The sequence below is a fragment of the Sprattus sprattus genome (genome assembly GCF_963457725.1).
Source record: "Sprattus sprattus genome assembly, chromosome: 19".
NCBI lineage: Eukaryota > Metazoa > Chordata > Actinopteri > Clupeiformes > Clupeidae > Sprattus > Sprattus sprattus.
The window spans coordinates 13,378,492-13,392,108 of record NC_137917.1 but is presented as its reverse complement, the minus strand read 5'-3'; the positions used below and the strand labels follow the sequence as shown (position 1 = coordinate 13,392,108).

The following is a 13,617-nucleotide window of genomic DNA, read 5'->3' as shown; positions in this document are numbered from 1 at the left end:
ACACACCCCCACCCCCACCCAAGAAGAAGATGGATGAGAGTAATGAACACAGATGTCCTGATACAGGGAGACTCTGGCTGCAAGAGTTTTATAGGGTGCCTTAGGTCATGGGCAGACTGAAAATTACGCATTCTTTTTTTACGATCATAGCATTTCCACCCCTTATAAATTCATAGAATGGTCAAAAAGTTAGATGTTTTTTTTTTCCCACACTTTCAAACTTCCTTTTAACATGTTCTTCTTTCTGCAGTCACAGAAAATAGACTGTGGGTCATTACCATGTGACCTTCTTTACCGAGACCGAGATTGCAAAGTGGTTTGCGGTTGATAAATGTCCGGCACAATTCGGACAGCTAACGTTAAACGCTTGCATCAATGTCAAGTAGATCATTTTTCATGGGAATATCCTACTTGTCCTAGTAAGGCTTCCATCTATCACCGGGAGATGGAATGAGTTTCAGCTGTCTGGTCCACACCAACAGCAAGACTGCTCTAGCACAACAACGCAATGTTAAATAAGCATATCAGTAGTTTCAATCGGACTCCTGGTGAGTGAAATAAGGCGGCGCACTAAATGGGATTGGCAAATTATCTGTAATTATTCTCAGAGGGGAGACATTAAAAGACTCCTCTCTCCGTGTTTTCCAGCTTTGAGGAAAACAACGGCATCCAATCCCACGCCCCACCCTTCACCTCCTTCCATATGAAATACCACATTTGTATTTCTTATCATTTTATCATTACATATCTGTATGTGTACATGTTTACCCGCTCTTCTGATTATGTGTTGCTTCTCCATAAGCAAAATCATATCTAAATCTAGACATTGCGATCATGTGAGAGGCTGTCTGGGCCAAATTACAGCCCATGCTACATACATTCCACAGAAACAGGGGGCGAGAGAGAGATCCATAGACAAACAAAATGTCTCGCCTCATGGCATGGTACTGAGGTGTGTGAGTGTCTTGTGCTGGCCATAATGAGGTCAGATATTGAATATAGACTGAGCAAGGGACCTTTTTTTTCTGTCTGCACGCCATTTGTCCTGTCGGGGTCTTATTTTGTCAAGCTTAATGAGACAGTCCGAGGGAGGTGTTTGTGTGTGTGTGGGACAGAGAGAGAGAGAGATAGAGGGTAAGAGAAAGATTTTGTGTGTGATAGTGCGTATGGGTGTGTGAGTGTGTTAGAGAGAGAGAATGAGAGTGAGAGAGCGAGAAAGAGATATAAAGAGAGAAAGAGAAAGACATTTTGTGTGTGTGTGTGTTTTAACAAGCTCTATAGGGGAAACAAGTCATGCCTGAGTCTCCGTGCTTCATCCAGTCTCTAGCTCTACCAGAGAAGTGTCTTATTTTACCCAACCCTACACACCTCTAAACATACAGCCCAACCCCACACCTCCACACACACACCCCAACCCCCCCTCCCCACACACACCCCAACCCTGCACACCTCCACACACACTGTCTTAAGATCGATCTGGAGAAGAGAAAATGCGACACAGGGACTAACTAGGGTGTATTGATTTGGCACTATGTAAATAAAATTGAATTCAATTACAGGCACATGAAACACACTGGGATCAGAATAAGACTGGATCAACCAGACCACATGCAGAAGTAGCATAGCTCGCATTGCAGTCAGATCTCAGGTAGAGGCTCGGCATAAAGTGCAGCACATAAAGTATAATAAATGTAAAGTAATGTCATCATGAACCATGTACATTACTGTAATAATGGTCTTGTCTTTATTGCAATCAAGATATTCCTATCACGTGTCATACTACATATTCATTTTAGGCATAAGTGGAGCCAAATGGAAGAGGGCAGGGGTGGAATTGGTTTTCGGACGCTACAATGGATCCCTCATGAGATCAGTATCTGTTTCTTTTCTGGGCCTGAACTGCGACCCCTATCAGGGGCAGGGGAGCTTAATACCCAGGGTGTTGGACTACATGTCCAGGGGGTGGGGCTTACTGACTTACATGGTCAATGAGCTCTCGCACCATGCCGTTCCACTGGCCGGTGGTCTCCTCTTGGGCGCCATATTTCCCATCCTCCACCAGGCGCACCTCGTAGGTGAACCCCAAGATGATCGAAAGCTCACGGAGCAGGTCAATGCAGTAGCCCTCGAAGCGGTCGTTCCCATACAGTGGCTTGTCCGACTTCTTGAACATCACGTAGGGCTCCTCCTGCCATGGGAACAGAGAGAGAGAGATAGAAAGAGAGATAATGATGGAGAGGGAGAAAGGAAGGAGAGGTTTAACAATCCTTTATTAAACCAGTATTCAAATCTTTACATCACCGCAAACCTGTAAGATCCACATGTAGTCCGTAGAAGTGAAGGAGAGGAGTGTAGAGAAAGTGAGATAGCATTGGAAAGGGTGAGTGGGTGTCACACTCCTCTGATACTTTACTCTCTGGCCCCCAAGACCTCAGGAGGTGGGAGATGGCAGCCTTTTTGAGGCCTGTACATCCCTACAGACACCTCGTCTGGCAAGGGGTGTGTAAAATGTGTGCGTGTCTCTGCAGGGGGGGACTCCATGCTTGGATAAAAGAGGATTCACATACACACACACGATCACACGCATTCGCACACTCACACTCACACACACACACACACACACACACACACACACAGACACACACACACACTCCAAAGGATGTGTGAAGTGCAGTGAGAGCGATGCATGACCATAATAATAAGAGATAATCCCCCCTATCTTTTGGCGCGGTGCTGCTGTGGGCTCGGGCGCAGTGTAACACCAGGCACAGGCTTTGGTGGCTCCCCTCTCTGGCCAGCAGATGCTTTGTAAATAAGATCCGATGAAGCGATAGCCTGCCAGTGAGGCTCGAGTGCTGACTGGATCGCTCTGTACGCGGCACACAGCAGAGCAGATTAGCACGGACCCCTCTCTCTCCATCTCTATTATGACTCTCTCTCTCTTTTTCTCTCTTTCACACTCTATCTCTCTCTCCCTCTCCCTCTCCCTCTTCCTCTTCCTCTCCCTCTCTTACCCCCTTCTAGTGTTCCTCTCTTTCAATGTGTCTCAATCCATCTCTGAAAACTACACAGAGAAAACCACACAACAAAAGAAGACGCGTCACATCTAAAGGAAATAAGCAGTGAAAGGACATGAAAAGAGACTGGGCAGATAGTATGTCAGCACCTTCCCATGTTGCCCCTGTTTGACTGGGATTGTAACGCTGCCTTCCTGCGAGTTAAGGATGACAAACATCCCGGTGTGAGAGAGAAAGAGATATTGAGGATGAGGTGTTTGGCTTCAGCTCTGCGATATCCCTCCACCCCGAAAACACACGTACCTCTCCATCACCACTGCCCGTGTACGCGCATACACACGCGCGCGCACACACACACACACACACACACACACACACACACACACACACACACACACAAACACACACTCACACAAAGATAGAGTCAAACACAAAAAATACACACGCACACCACAGTACCAATGTTTGCTTCAGAGGTGGTGTATCGTATCCATGGCCCACATCCAACCAGAGATAAGCACTCTTCACCAACCTGCCCACCCACATTCCCACACACACTCACAGCAGGAATTAGCCAAGGAGACACAGCCTCCTTTCACTAGGACATGCAGCATGAAGTAGCCAAGAAGACACAGCCTGCTTTTACCAGGACATCTAGCATGAAGACAGCAGCTTTTATTTAGTTCTTCAGAGAATTGAGAATATGCATAATGTATGTGTGTGAATGAGTGAGTGTGTTCAAGTCTTTTTTTTTCATACGTCAGGTTGCATGGTGACTTGTGTGCAAATGTGTAGGCATGTTCCTGTCAGAGGCTGGGGAGGAGAATGACAGACGCGTCACACAAAGCACACAGCCTGATTCTCATCCCTGTTGAACAATCTGTCATTGAAAATGCTTCCTGCGTTTGTGAGACCAATTAGGCTTTCCCCTCTGCTGCACTCCTTTCTCCTGACGGAAAGTGTAACTAATTGCTGCTATACTTAACCGGGTAAATTATGGATAAGAGTTTTCCTTTTTCATTCAGACGCACGTTCATAGCGTGCCGTTTCACTGAACCACACTGATACATGCTCAGCTTTGCATCCTGCAGATAGTAATCATCCGGCCTCCGGAGTGTGAGACAAGGCTTTTAAACGCAGGGCTTGGCTCCTTTTCACCCTTACATTATTTCAACCGGCGGTTCACTGTGGTTCACTGATAGCTGCTAGGTACATTGTGGCCAGATTTTAATGAGGAGATTTCTTCTAAAATGAAGAGTCTCCTACAGTTTGTGTATAAGGAAGAGGGAGCAGGAGAGTCTAGACAGAGGTGGAAGGGGACTTTCATGTCACTGACGGGAAGACTCACCCCCTTTGGTCTCTTTTCTTTAATATAGCAGCACTGATATAATTTCCTCTGTCCCAAAGCCCTGCAAAACAAGCATGCTGACCATAGAGATGTGCCTGGGAGTGCTGTCTTGTTGTGTCTTGCTGTCTATGTATGTGTGTGTGTGCGCGCTTGTGTTTGTGTGTGTGTGCGTGTGTGTATTTGAGCATGTGTCAGGCTTATTTATGTGTGTATGTGTGTGTTTGTGTTTGTGTCGCCATGGTAACAAACGACACACATTTTCCTGGATGGGAGAGAGACGGGCACAAACAGTGGTGTTTGGACACGGTGTCGGATCCTGTTGAGACAGCTTCTCTGAAATTGGATACACGGGGGTGGTGATACTATCTTCCCTCTTTTGCACGGTAACCATGGGAAAATGAAAGAGCATCTTGGCCCGAGCTTCTAGAGTTGTTGAGATTTAGTACCAGTGATATGAGAGCTTCCAGGTTATGAGATCCTCATCAGCTAACATGACGGCGTGTACAATAAGAAAAGCCCTATTTGATAAACTAGGGAAAACAATAGGAGATAATAAAAGGCGCTATTTGAAAGAATTCTATTTTAAAACATTAAAAAACTATAGAATGTAAAGAAATTACTGTTTTGATGAAATGACAGGCACATCTATGAACTGCGTTAACTAGATATCTGATAAAGCATGCTAACCAGATAGAGCCGCTCCGTCTCTCATAATACCACTTTGTACCTCAAGAGGCGCTAGTGAGTCACTGTAGCAATGCAAAGAAAGAAGGGTGCCATTACGGGCAAACGCCCACACTGTTAGGAATGGTGTCTGTAATCGCTAAAAATAAAAAAGAGGGGTCTGTTTGCTTTGACTATGTTAATAGAACAAATTAATATCAATTGATTTTGATTGCCTAGATATCTTTCAATCATATAAATCATATGTCATGTATATATCCCAAATGGATCACTTCCCCAAACCCATAGAGAAAAAGATAAATAATTAATATTACTTGTGACTTGCCGGAGAGAGTGTACTCCTACAATAGCTGTTAGGTCCTCTGGCTATCTTCTCCTCCGATTCTCCTGGCTGCTAGTATTCTATGCATATCCAAGCTCCTCTTTTAGGACAGCAGTCTCAGGATTTTAAGTACTTCAAGTATGTGAGAGATGGAGTCAGTTTGAACGGCTGTAAATGATCAGGGAGCAAACGGCACAAAATGGAATAGACTCTATTCGCAAACTGGAGAATTTGCTAAAATAAGAGAGCAGAAGAGAGTCATATAGAGAGAGAGAGAAAGATTCAGTCCTCTCTCTCCCCCCTCTTACTCTCCACCTCTATCTCTCTCTCTTTTTCTCTATCGCTCTCTCTCTCCCCATCTCCTCTCCCTCAGTGGCAATGCCACAGGCCCCAACATGCTCTGCAGTGCTGGGCATATGGAACCAGCCTGGCACAGATGGAGGGTTCAGATGTCAGATGTGATCAAAGTCTGCAACCCCTCCCAGAGCTTCAGCATTGCATCCTACATCTGGAAGCAAAACCTGCATTACTAATGAACAAATGGATGTACAGATCGCCATAACAAGTAATGCACAGATAGAGAGGGATGGATCACTATTAGATATACATGTATAATATATAAAGATAGATCAATAGATAGATAGATAGATATACAGAGAGATAGATAGATAGATTAATAGATAGATAGATAGATAGATAGATAGATAGACAGACAGACAGACAGACAGACAGACAGACAGACAGACAGACAGACAGACAGACAGGCAGGCAGACAGACAGACAGACAGACAGACAGACAGACAGACAGACAGACAGACAGACAGATACGTAGATAGATAGATAGATAGATGGATGGATAGATAGATAGATAGATAGATAGATAGATAGATAGATAGATAGATAGATAGACAGATAGATAGATAGATAGATAGATAGATAGATAGATAGATAGATAGATAGATAGATAGATTGCTGAAGTGTCTCACTGCAAGTGTTCTGTGAGATAGGAACCCTCATTGAAAACTGGAAAATGAATATCCAACCTTAAAAATGTTTCATTTTCCATTTTCCGTTTGGGGGTGCAGAATGGAAAAAACGAGAAAACGAACCGTAATCCGATTTCTGGTTTTGGTTTTGAAAAGGGAAAAACGAGAAATCAAACGTTGTTTTCATTTTTTCAATTCTCGTCTAAATCGGAAAAACAAATGAACGAATGATACACGGATTCTTAAACCACCTTGGGGTTCAGTTGGTGGTTATCTTTTAATCTTTTTCGTTGAATGCTCCTGAATCTGTAACTTTCAATTTAAATGTGTACGTGTGGGTGTACTGCAGGTCTGCTGAAACTCGGGGGAGAAGAATTCAGTGTTTTTCAAGCCATTAGCCACTCATAACCTTCAACCTCCTGTCAGCACTGAAAGACTGCAATTACCACAAACAGCCAGGAGGCCTATTACACACACACACACACACACACAGAGACACACACACACACACACACTCACACACACACACACAAACGCGCGCACACATAAGTCATATCGCTAATGAGTGATACCTCATGCACACACCCACAATGGCATTCTCAGAGGCAGCCTTCCTTTACAGAAGCACGCTCATTCTTAATGCTAATGGCTAATGCCAATAATTAGCCAAAAGATATTTGCTAATGCTTTGTGTGGCTCAACACACACCTGACTTGCTCCCAGAAGGGAACGTAGCAGTAGGTTAAGTGGGGAAAGGGTTACTCCTGATGTCTGTCAACGTAATCAATTATGGTAAGCATCAGTAAATTATTCTATCCCGAAAATTATATTATTAAATTAATATCAAAGTGTTTCAGTCTAACCAAGCTGGAATGGACTCAAACTCAAATGGTAAGTAACTCCAGCTGTAACTCCAACACATAGTGGCCATCTAAGGGTCAGGTAAACAAGGAAAGAGCTGTAAACCCAATCCTGTCCTGGCCTCGCCACTGAACACATCAGATATGACTGCCTCCTCATTACGCCCACCTGTCTTTCTCTTGCAATTGTTTTGAGCTCCCAATCTCTTGAATTCTCTCCTCTGATCTTTCTTTCTTTCCCCAGACCATTGGGCCCTCCCTTCCCCCTTCACTCCTCTATTTGAAAAGTTGAGCTGAGGGAATGTTTGCCTTTGCTTGCGACGACCCATTAAAAACACTTTCACACAGAAAACCCTTCGGAACAATGGAGGCCTCCTGAAACGAACCTGAGCGCATTAAATTTTCATGTGAAGTCTGACTTTCATCGCCGCTCCTCTGTCTCCCTCCATTGCTCTCTCTCATTCTCTCTCTGTCTCTCTCCACACTCAATGCCTCTTCTCTCATTTGTGGCACCTTTGATCCTGGGGCGTCAGGCTGTGAGAGCGAGGATTTGTACCGCTTAATTCATTCTGATCGGAGATGGATAGATGGAGCGGAGAGGGAGTAAATCAACCTCTTATATCGAATTCTCTTTTAATTAATTGTTTCTCATGCTCTGAATACAGAATCATCACCGGCACTGCTCTGATTGGCACCTCGGAGCGACAACAGAGGGCCAGCACATAAGAGAGAAGGGCTGGCTCTCGTGTCCCAAGAATGCTTCTGTCTCCTCCTTTGTTCACGTAGATGTTCTCCGTTGTTCTTTAGTTTTTTTCATTATTTTAAAAGAGGAAGGAAAAAAGAAACCCTTCCCTTCAGTAAGCAGCCTTGGCAGCACATCATCTTGCAGAGGAAGAGGGGGGAGGGGGGGCTCTCTGGAATGGTGGAGCAATAACTGCATATGCATCACCTGCTGTGAAAGCTCATCTCCCCCTGCCCGTCTCTTCCCACAGTGATGGACGGTTGGTACAAGGACCTCTTTGTAGTTTCTGACTGTCTTCTCCGGCAGTGAGACAGCGAAGGCCCTTGAACCCTGTAATGTGCTTCAGACACCTCATAGAGACCTCAGTCACTGCACTGATGTAACCAGATGGAAATTCTCCATGTCTGAAGTGTACCACAGAAGCGCATGTGTTTGAGACATTTGCTTCTGAAAACTGTTTTGCATGAGACACGATTTGACACAGTCTCAGCAGGAGGAGGAGACAGGGAGAAGTCAAAATATCTCTAAAACTTTCCATGGCTTGGGACCAGTAGAGGGACACAGGTAACGAGAGTGGAGTGATCATTGACACAGGGGTCCAGAAGTTATGAAAAATAACAAGCTCTGATCCCCTGAGTCCTCCAAACACACCACACTTCTTTAAAGCTCAGAGACCTCTGCATCTGCAACATGACTCACCAGCAGTGAGCAATTACAGCAGCCCAAAAGCTTAGCTAATAATGGCCGTATGAGCTCAAAGCAGATGGGCCACTGTGCAGACGAGGAAAGAGACACTTACGGTGGGTAATGGCAGGATTCAGTTGGGTGTATACAGTGTTACTGCCACGCATGATTTTTTGCTAACTGCAGTCTAAATTGTTCTAATTTCTTTATTTCTTTATCCCTGCACCCCCTTGTTTTGTCTGCGTGACTCATTCTCTGCGGTATGCATTTGGAAGGGGGGGGGGGGGGGGGGGGGGACGGACTAACGATTTCCTGTCACAGTTGTTACACAAACAGCTAAGTTTGAGTTCTCCTTCAGCTGTGAAGTTAAAGACCATGTCACAAGCGTGAAGAACGCCTTTTTCAGGACCTCTCACACAGGCACGTGCAGTAATTCATTTGCGCTTCAGCAAAGCCTCTGACATGATTCCCAGAATAAGACTTCCACATTCGGCACAAATAAGGTAAACAACGCTTTTAGTTGAGCTGTTTGAACCACACAGAAACCCCCTTGGGTTGCTCGGAGTAGTACAAAAACAAGAGAAAATAACTGCGATATTAATGGCCATGGACTGAAAAACAGACGTGGGAAAAATGCTGGCCAATGTGACAACATGAACAACATTAGGACCAGCTACAGTCTTTCGTCTGAGCAAGATAAAGAATCAAAGAGAAAGAGAGAGAGAGAGAGAGAGAGAGAGAGAGAGAGAGAGAGAGAGAAGAAGAAAAAAACAAGAAAATATGTAGAGAAACAAGCGCATGCAACCTCTGACAAAAAGGCTGCTTCCCTGTTCCCCTGATGTAAAAATGCTTTGGTGGTGTGAGTAAGTAAGTAAGTAAATAAATAAGCACGTATAAGAAACTGCTATGCCTCATTTCCTGCTTAGGATCATGTTTTGTAAGCTGAAATTGAAACAGAGTTCTAGAGAAATGTTTGTGCTGTATCAATTTTTTGGCTGCCACTTCAAGGTGTCAAGATGAGGAGAGGACATAAGCCATGTTTCTAAAGTTACAAGCCATACTTACATTGCCTGCCATGGGCTAGCTACACAACTCTGCTGGCTGCTAATACAGTTGCAGAATTTATATCCCACAGCAGGTTCAATAAGTACTGGAACTAGTTTGTTAATCAAAAGCACTGTGGTCTGAGGAACCTTCACAATTACAAATAGTTGTTTTTTTTCTACAAAGGGTAACATATCTGATTTTGCGTTTTGTCAGGAAAGATAGTATGATCGAAATCCACCTCTGAAGTCTTCTGGTGGGAGGCAGTGGGTGAGGTTCATCATTCTGAATCGAATGAACAGAGGAGCGGGTGACTAGCCTGTGGTATGCTGCTGGATGACGCACGCATTTATCCTTATGACTCCATAACAGCAATCTCCACCCTCAGGCCAGTGGAATGATCTCATAAAAACAAAAATAATTGTAGTAGCGAGGGAGGGGGGGGAAGAAAACGCTTTCCCCTGGCAATCCAGTTTATCTGTAAATCCTCCATGACCTGGCCTTTGAGAGGTGAGGGAACAGTAATATTAGCCGGGTGACAGTGGGCTAAACCCCTGCAGAGGGCTGTTTTCGTCCATTCTTGGGCTGTGAGATGCTACCACATTTTAAAATGGCAACTATTACTGTGTTGAGCACGAAGTTAAAGTAAAGGTTGATTATTTGACGAGATCACTGTTGCAATTTAACCAAAACGACAGCAAAAGAAATTGATAACAGCAGTATGATTATGTGTTGCTAAAACATTTGAGTTATGTATTGCTAGAAGGATAAAATCAGGAACTGGTTGTGTAAACAATTCAATGTATGGCCAGGATCCAGTGAGAAAGAATGTGTTCGGAGAAAGGAGTACTTATTTACTGGTATGGTGCAGATAAATACTTGTGATTACAAATTATGGTTTTGCCAAAATATTGTGTTTGGAGGAAGGAGTGTTTTTTTACCAGTATGGTGGAGACGACTAGGGAGCGGTTGGATAAAGAGTCTGTGACGTTTGTGGTTTTCCCCTTCTGATTGTCAGTCATGTTCAGTCCGGTTGGAGAATCCCACGTCCCAATCTATAAGAAGACATACCATAAAGAACTATCAATAGACATAACTGCCACATCTGCAAATATAGTCTCTGCACAGGACAATCTTTCAATTTGCTAGCATTTAAACCATTACTGAACGATCCAGTGTTGATATACCCATAATATTACCAACAAGTGCAGATGTTCTGTATGATTCAAGTAGCAAGCTGGGTCACATAGGCCTGATGGAGATCTGACATGCTAGTAATACACAATAAAACTCATATATTTGAAAACACTGCTGTATTACAACCATGTTAGGAATGGTACCATAACCATTTCATCATGGCTATTAATTTGTATTGGTAATGGTCATGAGAGCTGCTACTATAACATTCAGTTTAAAGCTATGTCATATTCTAAAAATCTGTTATAGCATCAGCATTCAGGAGAGCCGTCATTAAAATAGGGTTTACGTTACAGTGTTACCTCAGTGGAACACTGACCCATATGACCTATGACCCAGCTCAACCCTGAGTGTCAGAACAACCCTAGTTTCTAGTAGAAATGTAACCTTAACTAATATCATAGTGTTATGTCATACTTGACACTGGAGTTGACAGAAACAGACATTAGGTACATCATCTTAAAACGCACACACATAAAGGTGAAGGTACATCATCTGTAAACGCACACATGTAAAGGTTAAGGTACATCATCTGTAAACGCACACATGTAAAGGTTAAGGTACATCATCTTTCACCGCACACATGTCAAGGTTTAGGTAGTCTTGTTGCAGGTTTCTCATAGGCAGGCCTCTATACATATCAGCATGTTAAGCAAGCTTCTAACCAATTAGTTCATTCAAGTACTGTTCTCCTGAATAAAATGACTCCTAATGATCCATTTAAGGTTGTAAAAAAAAATATTTAAAAGCCTAATATTCCTAAAGACCCTCCTGGCCATGTAAATCTACAGAGTTCACTCATTTACAAAGCCACACCCAGAGGACACGGTCGACCGAAGTCTGAATTCAAATGTGCCTGGAGTCTAAACATTAACAGGAAATTATGTTAGGGATGATATAGAATCTTTCTATGTAAATATGTATTGGTGAATTGGTGTGTGTGTGTGTGTTTACATATTTATGTGCTTGTGTGTATGTGTGTGTGGTGTGTATTCGTGAGTGGGTGTGTTTAAGAGTGAGAGAACCAGACAATCATTAGAAGGAAGATGATATAACGTTGAGAGGTGTGTGTGAGATCCCTCATTTGCATATGCAACCTCTCCTCCAACCTCTATTTTCCCTGAGGACCCTCGACATAGGTGGTCCCAGCCACAGAGATCAAGCCCTGGGGGCCGGCGGCATCTCAGCACCAATAACAGAGGCTCAAAACAAAGTGCTTGAGATTCCTTCAGAAAACGCCTCAACCCTTCGCTTGTAATTGCAAATCAACTCTTTAATTCAGTCTTCATAAAGCCAGAGGGTCTCTGAAGGCTTTTATTTTTATTAATAGGCTAAATTATTCATGGAGGCACCAACACACTCTCGCACACACCACACACACTCACACACACACGCCCACTACCAGACTACCAGTGGGATGAGAGGGGTCACAGGCTGCTGAGAGGCAGGTGTGTGTGTATATGTGTGTGTGTGTGTGTGTGTGTGTGTCTCTGTGTATTTGTGTGTTTGTTTATGTTTGTGTGTGTGTGTGTGTGTGTATGTGTGTGTGTGTGTGTGTGTGTGTGTGTGTGTGTGTGTGTGTGTGTGTGTGTGTGTGTGTGTGTGTGTGTGTGTGTGTCTGTGTGTGTATGTGTGTGTATGTTTGACTTTTGATACTGACACAATTATATCTGCTGAAGCATAATGCATTCAATGCTGACATCTATCCATCCATGACACATACCATAACTTAACATAAACAGCACATTTTATGCTTCATTGTGCGACTACACACACACACACACACACACACACACACACACACACACACACACACACACACACACACACACACTCACAGCACAACACAGATATACCTTCTCAAGGCCTTCCTCCTTTAAGCTGACGACGTCGAGGTCGAAGTCTGTCCTCAAGCCGTTGGTTTTGTTGAAGTTAATCCTCCCGGTCAAGCCATCCCAGTGGGCCTAAAGGTGAGCACACACACCACACACACACACACACACACACACACACACACATACACACACATCATAACCTGGAGGCGCCGGCCAGCACGCATTAATCCATTCCTGGCAAAGCCCGCTGATTCATTATTCAGAGGAATTAAAGAGTTCACCTTCAAGTGGGTCACATAAACAAACACACAGATACACAGAGACACACACACACACACACACACACACACACACACACACACACACACACACACATACAAACACACACAGACCCTCACACACACACAGATCCCCACACAGAGGACTGTTTGCAGAATGTAGAAGTGGCAATGACAAAATAAAACATGTCCTCTTCAAGAGAGCAGTAGCTGTCTGGAAATGTATTTCTTTGGCATATCTATTTCCCTTTCTCTGTCTTTCTCTCTCTCTCTCTCTCTCTCTCTCTCTCTCTCTCTCTCTCTCTCTCTTTCTCTATCTTTCTCTCCCTCTACTCTCACTATCTTTCTTTTAACCACACAATCTCTACCCCTCCCCTCCTCCCACACCAACTGCAACCAACATTTGTCATCATTAAAAAACTCTTTCAATCAAGTGAACCTCCTACCCTTTGTCTGTCACATGAGTACCAACCAGTCACTTGTTTTCCTATCATGGCACCTCTGTGTTTATGAAAGCCGCTAAGCTGGGAACGATATCTTTCCAAAGGCTAATTATGCACACACAAGCCCAGTCATGGTGATAACAACATTGCGTTGTTCACATGCCGAGGCAGACTGCT

At 43.9% G+C, this 13,617-nt stretch overlaps 1 protein-coding gene across 1 annotated transcript in view; it reads right to left on the bottom strand.

Moving 5' to 3' along the window:
* Window positions 1-13,617, bottom strand: part of grik2 (glutamate receptor, ionotropic, kainate 2) — a gene marked incomplete at both ends in the record, with an annotated part of 157,514 nt that overhangs the window by 44,498 nt on the left and 99,399 nt on the right. The window contains 3 exons of the mRNA XM_080857505.1: window positions 1,982-2,188; window positions 10,629-10,742; window positions 12,741-12,848. Coding sequence (XP_080713631.1) covers window positions 1,982-2,188; window positions 10,629-10,742; window positions 12,741-12,848 — 429 coding nt within the window. The remainder of the gene's footprint in view (window positions 1-1,981; window positions 2,189-10,628; window positions 10,743-12,740; window positions 12,849-13,617) is intronic.